The 12,826-nt window shown below is 41.4% G+C and overlaps 2 protein-coding genes and 1 long non-coding RNA gene across 4 annotated transcripts in view; 2 read left to right on the top strand and 1 right to left on the bottom strand.

The window, feature by feature from the left end:
• The window catches only part of mpzl3 (myelin protein zero-like 3), a 19,448-nt gene extending 18,625 nt beyond the window's left edge, over positions 1 to 823 (top strand). The window contains exons 5-6 of one of the 2 annotated variants that reach the window (XM_057351862.1): positions 168 to 210; positions 443 to 823. In XM_057351862.1, coding sequence (XP_057207845.1) covers positions 168 to 210; positions 443 to 505 — 106 coding nt within the window. In that variant the 3' untranslated portion in view covers positions 506 to 823. Of the gene's footprint in view, positions 1 to 167; positions 232 to 442 lie in introns of both variants that reach the window. The other variant, XM_057351861.1, reaches the window with a different exon arrangement.
• Positions 824 to 5,509: 4,686 nt separating this feature from the next.
• Positions 5,510 to 8,169, bottom strand: LOC130565268 (uncharacterized). The gene is made up of 3 exons (XR_008964349.1): positions 7,385 to 8,169; positions 6,851 to 7,278; positions 5,510 to 6,670 (listed from the first exon to the last, which is right to left on the bottom strand). It is a non-coding gene; the product is annotated as an uncharacterized LOC130565268 (long non-coding RNA).
• Positions 8,170 to 9,926: 1,757 nt separating this feature from the next.
• The window catches only part of gap43 (growth associated protein 43), an 8,612-nt gene continuing 5,712 nt past the window's right edge, over positions 9,927 to 12,826 (top strand). The window contains exon 1 of the mRNA XM_057351411.1: positions 9,927 to 10,219. Within this exon, the coding sequence (XP_057207394.1) occupies positions 10,190 to 10,219 (30 nt within the window). The 5' untranslated portion in view covers positions 9,927 to 10,189. The remainder of the gene's footprint in view (positions 10,220 to 12,826) is intronic.

Genomic DNA, 12,826 nt, shown 5'->3' on the forward strand with positions numbered 1-12,826 from the left:
CTGTCTCTCTCTCTCTCTCTCTCTCTCTCTCTCTCTCTCTCTCTCTCTCTCTCTCTCTCTCTCTCTCTCTCTCTCTCTCTCTCTCTCTCTCTCTCTCTCTCTGTCTCTCTCTGTCTGCACATAAAGTAATGATGTGATGGGAATCATGTTTGTGTCTGTCTTCACAGAGAGGAGTATTTTTACAAACAGCCACCGCTGCAGCAGAAGACGGTATGCTGCTTTTACTTTAAGGTGAATTTCTGATGTTATTTAACAGAGAGATGGTGCTGATATCTGTATTCCTCTCATTTAAGAGCTGAACGGTGAGGTAACTTAGCCACAAACAAACATGTGGCGTTCCTTCAAAGTCATTTAATTCAGCACTTTTATGCCAACAGATGTAGATGTTTGTGTCAGTGTAAAATAAACGTGTCTGAGATATTCCGTGGTTTTTCTCTTTCAGGACTTATATTATGAACCTGACTACACGCTACATGAGAAAGAGATCACCGAGTCCCAGTGTTAAAACACATGTGTTCGTGTTTGTGTAACGATGTATAAAGCTTTGTTGTTCATCTGTACTTTATCATCTTTGACTCATCTGATAAAATATATTCACAGTCTAGTATTTTAAGCGTTAGTTTAATGCCGGTCCTCAGTCTTGATAAACTTATGAATTATTTCTCATAACCGCTGAAAATTTATTTTTTGTACTCGCACATAAACTGCCATGTTTTGTTATTCTAAATGTATTTGCTGTGTACTGTTGAGGGGCGTTTGTAATATGTTCAGCATTAGGACATTATAAATAAATCTCATTTGAATGAAAGACTGAGTTAATAATGCATCTTCTGTGTGTGTGTGTGTGTGTGTGTGTGTGTTCTTGTGTCTGTCTGATGGATTGTGTGTGTGTGTGTTCGTGTGTGTGTGACGTGTGTGTGTTCACCCTGTAAGAGACATGAGATCAGATCATTATTAATGATGCTTTGAAAAAGCATAACTATTGTTATTCTAACACACATACTTCTTATAATTATTCTTGTTCCGCCAAAAGTTTGGCACGCTACTTGTCCCGCAGCTTTTGATGTAGACCCATGAATGAATACATCACATCGACGGGCCTATTCGGGAATGGTGTGCTCTGACTTTTATAAGGGGGGGTGCGCGAAAGGGGGGCGAAAAACCACCCGAAAAATCCCATTGACTTAACATTGCGCCCAACTTTGAGGGATCGTAGCTCCGAGCGAGGATATCGTAGAAACATGAAAATAATACACGATTTGAAGGGGTTATCAGGCTCTATAAGAACATCACTCACAATGGGGTGTAAGTTGTACTCCTGGGGTGTAAGAGCCTCCCAAAATTTCCCAATCACAGGAAGCATGCCCATATAAGGCGTAAAACGTCCCGTGTTGAATATCTTAGCAGTACAACCACTTAGAGACAAGGGGGTGGGCTCATTTGACTCAGACTACCAATCAGTGTCACATGATCATTATGAAGATATTAAGCCACGCCCATAGCAACCGATCCCATAGACTACCATTATAAAAAGTCCATATGGATATCTGCAGAACAATGTCGTAGAGACGAGGGGGTGGGCTCATTTCACTCAGACAACCAGTCAGTGTCACAGGATCATCTTAAAGCTATTAAGCCACGCCCATAGCAACCATTTATAGCAACCTAGCAACCGATCCCATTGACTCCCATTATCAAAAGTTCATATGGATATCTTTGCAGTACAGTGTCGTAGAGACGAGGAGGTGGGCACGTATTACTCAGGCAACCAATCAGTGGCCCAGGAAGTTCATTAAGCCACGAAGCCATGCCCACAGCAACAAAACATCTTAACTTAGCAACCGTTTAACAACACCTACATCTCTTCATCAGAACATCATAGAGAGATGGGGGTTGGTTTGTTTCACTTGTGGGTTGAAGCATCATCAGTTGGCATATGCTAAGCCACGCCCATAGCAACCAAACAGGTTAGCCTAGCAACCATTTAGCAACACCTATATCTCTGCATTAGAACATCGTATAGACACGGGGGTTGGTTCGTTTCACTCATAGCTTAGAGCATCATCAATTAGCACATGCTAAGCCACGCCCATAGCAACCAAACAGGTTAGCCTAGCAACCGTTTAGCAAAACATATCTGCATAGGAACATCGTAGAGACATGGGAGTTGGTTTGTTTCACTTGTGGCTTGAAGCATCATCCTTAGTTGTCAGATGCCAAGCCACGCCCATAGCAACCAAACACATTAGCCTAGCAACCGTTTAGCAAGACCTATATCTCTGTATCAGAACATCTTAGAGTCATGGGGGTTGGTTAGATTCATAAATACTTAAAGTGTCATCACCCTAGTGCTGAGTTCCGCGGTTTGCCATGAAAGCATCACTCACAGTTTCTTTAGAAAATGTACTATCTAGTTCTGTTCGTTTTTCTTCAAACACCTTTAGATTCAACACGAGAGATCTTACAGGCCCTCTAACGCTTGACTGTGTTCATCCAGCATGCGTGTGTGTGTGTGCTAGTCATCCGCTCTAGATGTCGCTCTGGCCTGTTGCCATGGAGACAGAGCATCAGCAGAGAGAGGGATTTGGCGGTGTCCGTGGGGTCTCGTGAACGCGCACACACATTCAGACATGAGTGGATGGAGTTTCGCCCTCAGCTGGAGTCGGAGGATGCCGTTTCAGTGTTGGTTACCTTGGCAACAGTTGCCGCTCTGATCGGGGTGGAGGTGCGGTGCTTTCAGGGTGTCTGATGCAGGCTTGAAGGTATTCACACGTACACTGTACACGCGCAAAACATTTGAATCAGCAGAATGCAAATCAGACGCCTCTGAGAAACTTCATGAAGAGCTCCACCCGTCTCTCTCACACACACACTCATATCTGAAGCTTATACGTCTCGCATCTCACACTCATGATGGTCTGAGTGACATCTGACACACGTGTACTAAGATCACTCTGATGGCATTAAACCTTTCTTTATGCCAAAAATCATTAGGACATTAAGATAAGATCATGTGTTCCATGAAGATATTTAGTAAATATAATATCCTATCGTAAATATATCAAAACTTTATTTGTGCGAGTACAAAATCGCAAACAAAAATGGCCGGAAACAGGCGTACAAGCTTCACCCACTCAAGTTTGGTATCTATGTAAATCTTTGGGTTCATCTGCTCCCCACAGCGTCGATCGCTCATAGAGAGTGTTAAAACAAAACTGTTTCTTCTTACACCGGACGCTACACGACAAAGGCTTGTTGTTAAAGGTCTCCTCAGACGAGCACTTTCAACAAGATGGTATGATTTATTATACTTCATGAAATGTCTGGAACATATTTTGCTTAAAAACACTCAATGGCTGTGTAAACAAAACCCTTCTTGCCTCGTCAATAACAGCTCTGCTCACAGCAACCCGTTTTGGTGCATGTCTCTTTAAATGATAATGAGTTACAGTGAACCGCACCCCTCTTCTGTCCGGCGTGTCAACACAACACACGTGTAGTACTGCCATGGCAATGGTTTAGCTAAACGATATTTCCTGAACTCCTCTGCGGTTAGTTTCATCTTAAACGTCTCAAATCATTCGTCCGGAGACTAAAAAATCAGTCACAGCAAACAGCTAATGCGCTCACGTTGTGCGTGTATGCTTACCTAAAATCCACAGAATCCACTGCAGATCTCAGCGGAATTACATGGATTTTAGCGCTTGTCATTCACAAGTTATAACGTTACACACACAACGTGAGAGCTAGTTTGCTGTGACAGATTTTTCAGCCTAAGCACGAATGATTTGAGACGTTTAAAACGAAACTAACCCCAGTGTTCACCCGTTCATTAGCAAAACAAACAGCTTGCTGCAGCTGAACATATTAACGCACATAATGTATTAACATTCATACAGCTAAACTCCACGTGTCCATCTTCACTATATACAGTAAGTTTAACACTGGCTTTGAATGTTCTATTTAGCCCGTGACTGACTTAGCTCCCTTCGCTATCATATGCTAACGTTATCCTCCTATATATACGGTACATTTACGTTAATTCAGACTGTTGATAAATATTACTTACATCGGTAGTCTTGTCTCGTTCAGTCGGTCTCGATCCCTCTTTAGGAACAACTTTGAAGCTAATCCTGCTTGTACTGTCCCAGGTTGATAAAGCACTCCGGTTTGAAGTGATTCGCGCAAACAAGCAGGTTTTTACTTATGGTTTCTGATGGATTTCCACTAAAAATAAAATAAATCCACTCCTGTCTCTTCCGAGGTTTGGACTCTGTGCAGTGACTACATTGTATGTTGTCCACGAACTTTAGCCATGGCGTCACGTACACCGCTGTCGCTTGTGAAAACAACAATGGCGGAGCGCGGTGGGTGGAACTGTGTAGATTAAGGGGCGGTAACATTATAATAAATCCGCTTTGGACGTCACAATCGGAGCGAAATCTGAACGGCTCGATTTCTCACATGCTTGCAGGGAAAGGTACACCAAAACAAACTTACTGGGTTCTTATTTTTCACGTTTTCTGGGTTGCACCGGGGACTCAATTATAGCACTTAAACAGAAAAAGTGGGGTTTTTCATCTGATGTCTCCTTTAAAGGAGGGTTTAAATAAGCCGGTTCTGCCAATTTTATGTTAATCTTGAGTACCTGTAGAGTAGTATTGCGTTCTTCATATCTCTGAAAAGTGTTTAGTTTTCTCACATTTACAGAAGAAAGATACAGCTGTACGATTATTTCCGAAGAAAGCCGATCTCCCGGGGGCGTACCAATGGGCGGAGGCTAAAGACGAGTACGCGCAGCCTCTGCATGACGTCCGCCAGCTGTTGCATGGATGTAAATACTTTACCAAAAAGTTTTGTTGTTGTCATAACGTTAACTATGGCTTACAGTTTGATCGAGCCTTACATATATGATTCAGAATTGGACCCCGAGTCTGTAGTAGAACAAGAACCACAGCAGCAACGACTACAGATGGACGTCTCTATATGGTAAACATCGTTATACCTTGTTAGCTTTGCTGCTATTTTAAAATTGTATGTCACCATTCATAATGTTTTAATTGTCTTCTCTATTTGCCCATTTTTAAAAGGTGTAAACAGAGGCTGAAAATGTGTGCTGTCAAGAAATAGAGAAGGTAATGCTGTCATGAAAAGTATTCATGTTATTTACATGTATTCATTTGGCAAACGCTTCTTACAATTAGTAGAGCATACATTACGCCAAGCCTTAGCACTAATAACATCTCATAGTCTATTCCTTGTTAATATGGCATTGTCGATAATCCAAGTATTTTAAAGCTGTTGTTTTGTAAACTGTCTGTATGTAATTATATTCATATATTTATAAATAGGGATTACTGTTTAAACATACATACATGTGTTACACTGACTGCATAGTCATTACCTAATTCTATAAAATGAAATGATGAAAATAACACTGCAATTGTATAGTTGAGTTACTGCAAATTACATCTGTAACAGGATGTCTTGTAATAATTTTTAAAAGGTAAGGCACCAACCTCTCTGCAATGTATGACTGAACACCCTGGACTGGAGTCCAATTGCCTGAGTGTCTATACACTGCAGAACATAACTAACATTTACAGAGCTGACTATGGCCCACTCAGAAGGAGAACGGTGTAGGAGTGAGTCACTTTAAAATTAACATTTGTTTAACTGTATGTAACCTTACTGTTATGTCACATCACATCATCAAACCAAAGCAATTAAAAAAATATGTTTATTTTGTAAGCAAACTTTCTGTAGTGGTAAAATCAAACTTTCATAATCTCCAATTTTGTCCCTTGTTTCTTAACCACTGTGGGAGGTGTTGATGCAGTAATCTGACGCGTGCTGAGTTACTTGAATACATCCAGAAAGCCTTGCTGATGTTCCAAATAATAACTGTTTATTCAATCAAAAACAAAACCAAACTGAATTGCTACATAAAGAAAAACAACTTAAAGGCCACATGCAGGCTTGTTGCCATCTTAGCTCAATGCGCAGTGCGCACGGTCAAAAAACTGTGTGTTCTCGCACCAGCGCCCTCTTCCTGTCAGGGGTGGCATATCCTTTGAAACCTTGTTTTCTCTACACCTATAGAGGACACACACTCCGAAAAATAAACAACATTAACAATATAGCAACAAACTGATAGTTAAATGAACATGTAGAAAAGTATGGCTCCTACACTTTCCATAGAACAAATTAACTTTAAGAAATATTAATAGTATATTCAAGGACATATAAACAATGCACATTAATACACTGCAAAGATGATTGTTGATATCAATACAAATATGAGGTTTATGTTGACATTATTGCAGTAAGTACACAACTCTTTTCCAGACGTTTCAGATATTTGGTCTATCGCAGTTTTGTCAGCTGGTGATATCTCGGCAGACATGTGCGTGTGGTCATTCCTGCATGTGTTGTCCAGCGGATTTGCCAGGAGTTTCCTGATGCTGGTGGGAACTGCGTTGGCTTCCGGCCACCACTGGATTGAACCTAGACACATGTCAGGCAACCAGCTCCTCTTTTGACGGCTTGTCACACTGCGCAGACTGGTCTTCTGGAATGGGACATTTTTCCTTTGAGAGTTCCTCAACAAAGACTTCAGGGTTGTCAAACACTTCCGTGAACAGCAGTGTCGTGAGGTCACTGATGTATCCTGGCATGGAAATGTTTGTGGTTTAAACATTTTTGTTACTCTTGGTATATTTTTACACTTGTGTAAGTACTGTTACATGTTTCATTTCTAAATTTCTTTATATATTTTATAACATTCATAGAACAACTTATTATTATTTTAACTGCAAATTTATAATAGAGTAGACATATGTGGACATACCAAAAGTGGGCTCTGTTTTCTTTGGCTTGACTATTGGTTTCCCCTTCTTTGATTTTGGGTACATCACGTAGTACACAGGTGTGCCCTCAAGGGTCGTTGCCTGTTCACGTTCTGCATTTTCATTGTAATGCATTCCCGCTAGATAGAGTCTAGAAAGATCAATAGTAAAAGGAAACAACTGTCAAGTGTATGTTATTCAAAGTGGACACTAATTATTCTTCTGTATAGTTTGTTTTACTGACAAGTGAAATATAAACTATTACCAGCATAGCATTCCAATAAACGGAAAAACAACACTCTTCGGTGCAAATCTCAGAATGAAATGCCTGTAGAGCAGAAGTTTGTTGATAGTGGCTCAGCTTTCCCACATCTTTGAGAAGTCTTTTGTTCGGCAGCATCTTCTTCTACTTTGTAATGTACCAAGGTTCCTGTGATAAAACACATTTTGATAAGTTACAAATAAGTACAGTTACTGCTGTAACAGACACTATAATCACATTGCTATATTGACAGTATATTTCAGGCATTACTAACCAAACCTGTAAGTACTCTTCTACATTCACGACATAATCAACTCCTGTACAACTTTCAGCAGCTACCTGTATTGCAAAATAGGTGAACAGTAGGTTAGGTGTGTGTGTGGTGGTGAGAGAGCAAACTTGAAATGTTTTTTAGATAAACAACGGGACACCTCTGGTTGTAAACAAATCAAATGCATGTAAATGCATCATTACATCATCCCAAAGAGACTCTACATCCGCAGTATGTGTTATTCATACTTACAAACATTTATGGAATTTACTGTAACGCTCATATTGGGCATGTATCGCTTGTGAAAGCTCACGTAAAAGATTACAACACAATTGAAATCCTGTGCCGTACCAGTATACATTGGTAAGACTTTAAAAAAGCCATAATTTCATATACATCATAATATCATAGAAAGTAACGCTTTGTATTTTCTATTTGAAAACTCTGCAATGGCTAACTGCTATCGTGACACCGGTCCAATGATCCTGTTGTTTACATTACATGCACTGAGACGCCGATTGCTAACAAAACAGAGATATTTCACAAAGTTTTACTTATCGGCTGTGGTTCAGAATCCAAAACGGTCACTTTTTTCGTTGGCAACGCTCTGTCATTCAGTTGCAAGTGACTTGAAAATCCAGAGTAAAACTGGTACTTGTTTGAGAAGCAATCCTGTTCGAAATGACGTTCACAAACAAAAACATTTTCGCAACTCCGTCGCTGTCCGGGAAAAACAAACTGCATCCACTGTTGTCTTACCTCCGGGTTCTTACGAAAGCTAAACAACGATTTCTTTCCCTCACAGTGAAAAACACCCTTCTCTTGTGCCATTGCAGATTCTTGGTATAATACAAATTGAAAAATCCTTCACAGCAGCAGTGGCCACAACTCATACACGAGTGAAACGCGGTTATAGTTCACGCGTGGGCGTTCTCTTCGCTATCGCTGGGTGATGACGTATGGGCGCGCTATTTCTCTTGCTGAGTTACGCGTATGCATTTCTTTGCCGGGAGAATTGGCCAATAAGGGACCAAGAAACGTTGTTACGTAACGATTTTTCATGTTTGAAAAAAAGTTTCCGAAACCTGTACGAACACTGGGGGAGTGTATCGAGCACAGAAATACTACGTCATACATCCAACTCGTTTTTTTGACAAGTTGACCATGTTAAGCATGAGAAGACAGCACGTTTAACATTGTAAAGAAGTCAGAATGCATGACACACCGTTGCATCACCCCTTTAATGCGTTTGTCGTGTCGTGTCGCATCCAGTGTGGACAAAATGTAAAATTACAATGTGTTCTATTGTCTTTTATCATGTGGTGTTGCGTCCGGTGTTAGCAACGGCCTGCTACAGCGCCTCTGATGCACAACTTTAAAGGCCATTTTCTCAATATTTGGATTTTTTGCACCCTCAGATTCCAGAGATTTAAATAGTCGTATCTCGGCCAGATATCGTCAGATCCTAACAAACCACACGTCAATACAAAGCATGATCTGTGCTTTCAGATGATGTATGAATCTCAATTTCACAAAATTGACCCTCACGACTGGTTTTGTGGTCCAGAGTCACGTCATGTTTCAATGCAGTCAGTAAACGAGAGGCTACATGACAGTAGTTCCATATGAATGTGTTAATATTGATGATCATGAATATATCTGACTATTGAATGAAACACAATAATGCTGTAAAGTACCCCTAGCGTGATCACAGAAAAATGAAGGAAATTAAGATCGATGGATCACTGAGAAATGTTATTTGGAGATCTCTTCTGCAGAAGATTAAATCTCTCAATGTCCAGCACTGTGACTGGGCTCCTGTCAGAACATTATTCATCAGTTGTGTTTCTTCATTCATTCTGCTAACATGTCAGTGTCACATGACTGATCTTACAGTCTTACAAATACTGCGTTCAAACCCAACCGTTGCTTAAAATGAACTGTCCGTATCGAGTTGAAACCACAGAGAGTTTTTTACGTGCTTTGACAGCCTCGTGCTTGCAGGTGAATCACAGAAATGAATAACACACGCGTGTAATGTAACTTTGTGTTTATTTCTTCACACGCATCATGTGTAATGTGTTTTTTTCTGATTTGACTTCGAGTGAAAGCTCATGTGGGTGGTTTGACCTTCACAGACACGCTGAACGTTTCTTTACCGTTGTGTTCAGGATGATGATGATGATGTTCTGCTGCTGTGCTTATTGGTCAGAAAGAGTCTCAGAGGAATCTCCCCGTGTGGGTGCTGGGGTGAGGTCAGCGGGGTCATCACTAAGAGAATGAGCCCTAAGAGAAGCGCTATCCACACCCGGCGGCCATCACATGAGCCTGTTGATTCGCTGCACTGTTACCATGTCAACGACACACAGCACCTCACGCATCCACTGTGTGAATATATAGACGCTGAGACGGACCGCCGCCCTCCGGACACATCGCTGGTGTTCAATCATTCACAGCCAGTGTGATCAGGGCGGGGCCGCGCGCGCGGGGGTGGGCTCAACTGGTTCATCAGTGTGTGTGTGAGAGGGGGTTTATAGGGTGGGATTATTCACATTGGCAGTGCAGAGAGACAGACAGAGTGTGACTGAGGCTGAACTGTGATGAGTTTGAGCATCAGAAGCATCAGCTGTTGATACAGCCGGCGCGCGCGCGCGAGCGAGCGAGAGAGAGAGAGAGAGAGAGAGAGAGAGAGAGAGAGAGAGAGAGAGAGAGAGAGAGAGAGAGAGAGAGAGAGAGAGAGAGAGAGAGAGACGGAGAGTGAGAAGAGAAAAAGGAGGAAACGGAGCAAGACACCGAAAGGATACGACTATGCTGTGCTGTATCAGAAGAACGAAGCCGGTAAATATTTGCATTATTCACACATTTACTGTCACCTGTGTGATGTATGATGCGAGCCGTCAGTGTGTTGTGAATTATTATCACAATTTCTTTTGTTCGCACCGAATCTTCAGCTGAACATTTGACGCCTTGATAAATGTCATTATGAGAAACCGGACACACACACATGTGTAAATGTGTGTTTAATCTTATAGACCAGTGCTTCAGGCTGTCACTCAGTGTGTGTGTGTCAGGTTTATGAGTTGTGTAGTAATGTGTGTGTGTGTTGAGTTTTGGGGTGTGGTGTGTGTGATGAGGGGCTCTCGGGATCTAAATGCGGATATTTTCATGTCTCAGAGGGATTTTGATGATTTCTCGTGGGATGAAAGTTTGATGTGATGAAGGTTTAATGGCTCTCAGGGCGTGTCTGAGGATTCTTCTCTCGGTTGAAGAGGTTTCTGTCTTAAAAATAGAGATTCATTCATGTAAGAGTGACAGGTTTGGTCTTAACACGAGCGCAAGCATTAAACACATCGTTTTTACGTCAGAACAGAGCGGAGAAATAGAACCACACCTCACGCGCCTCCTTGGACGAATCGCGCCGGTAAACCGAGTTATGCGCGTTTCTTTTATTATATAAACCGACAAATGAACGACGTGAATGTCATTTCTTGCCCTAACGTTGTTAGAAAGTGCATTACACCGTGGGGGTTTTTACCTCAGAAAAGAGCCGCGTACCTCGTGGCTTTTTCTTCTCACATCTTCACCGTTTATACATCTACATGTCATCTATAACGCAGGTGTGGCCGCGAGCCTCTTTTGTTCTTTCACACCACTGAGAGCGACGCGACGCGACACGAGTGTACACAGCTGCCTTGATTATAACAGCGCGTTGGCGTTTGACGCGTCGCGTCATTGACAGTGTAGACAACGTGTAACATACGAGAGAGAGATGAAGGGCGTGGTTCTGTCTCGCTCTGACCTCCTCCACACACACGAGCGTTATTGTAACTTTATTTTAATATTGTGTCAGTTAAGCAGGTGCATTTATGACGTCAGTGTCTTTTAATGACACGTGAATATTCATGAAGTGCGCGTCACTGCAGGTGAATCTTAATCGCGACCTAAAGGTTTGCAGGGGTGTCGCGATTCATCAGTGGGTTGTGTGTGTGTGTCGTGGGTTGTGTGTGTGAGTCTCGCGGGGGCGGGAGAATTTAAGGTGTGGCTCCTTGCACAAATGCTGCATGACTGTGTGCAGATATATTCACATTATATTAGATTCATTTAGATTCTGTCATTGTTACAGCTTTCCTGTAGCTCAATGGTATGAGCTTTGCGTTAACAACGTAAGGTTGTGGTTTCGATTCCAGGGATTGCACATGCCTATGGATAAATGTGTAGGATAAAGCAATGTAAGTCGCTTTGGATAAAAGCGTCTGTAAATTGTGTAAATCAATATATTTATATTCAGATTTTAACCACACATTAATACTTCACTAACTCTATTAAAACTCTTTATTATGAGCAACCAGTTGATTTAAGATAAAGAAATGAATGAATTCTGATTTTGAATTCAAACCCCAAAAGCATTTATCTTTAATAGATCTCTCTCTCTCTGTGTGTGTGTGTGAGAGAGAGAGTTATGATCAGGCCCTGACTGAATTTTCTTCAGTCTTATGTCAATGGTTTTTACTGGACACGCCCTCTGTTTCTCATTGCTTTGCAACACCAGTAATGCCGTTTTCAATAAAAAATCTAAATTGAATAAAAATCTGGTTCGAAGATGAACCACGCTTATAAAATATGTTTAATTTATTGTGTTACAAACCACAAGAAATATTGTTTGGTAGAACAGTCAAAAACATCAACCCTAAAAATCTTCTGAACGTTGAGAAATCTTTTAAAATCTACTCTGGATGTTTTGATGAAATAAATTAAGTGATTTGGTCTTTAATGAGGTTTAGCTGAGAGTTGAGCTGCTGATGATGTCATCACGTTGTGTGATTATGACTCACCATATGACTCACTGTGTAACGACACACACGCACGCACGCACGCACGCACGCGCACACACACACACACACACACACACACACACACACGCACACACACACAAAATATTTTACAATTTATAAGGTTTTGTGCCCATGAGGACCTCAATTTTGGTCCCCACAGTGACACGAGTCCCCATGTGTTGTGTGCATTCAGGTTTAGGTCCCCACCGGGATATACAAACATGAACACACACACACGCACGCACGCACACACACACACACACACACACACACATCTACCTGAGCAACAGGTGTTACCCTGAGCGTTGTGTAGAGCTGATGTGTCTTCAGATGTTTTAAATCACATTTATAATTAAAGATAAACGAGTTAATGGAACGGTGAGATAAAATCTCTGCTGAAAATAAATCTCACAGACTAACCGCATGACAAATGTTTATTGATTTGATATTGATCACAGTATACATTATGTCCACAGGTCATATCAGAACAGAATACACACCTTCATCTTCATCTTTCATCATCACACATGCAGACACTCACACTCTCTCTCTCCCCCCTCTCTCTCTCTCTCTCTCTCTCTCTCTCTCTCTCTCTCTCTCTCTCTGTCTCTCT

Source organism: Triplophysa rosa, linkage group LG14 (assembly GCF_024868665.1).
Source record: "Triplophysa rosa linkage group LG14, Trosa_1v2, whole genome shotgun sequence".
Classification (NCBI taxonomy): Eukaryota; Metazoa; Chordata; class Actinopteri; order Cypriniformes; family Nemacheilidae; genus Triplophysa; species Triplophysa rosa.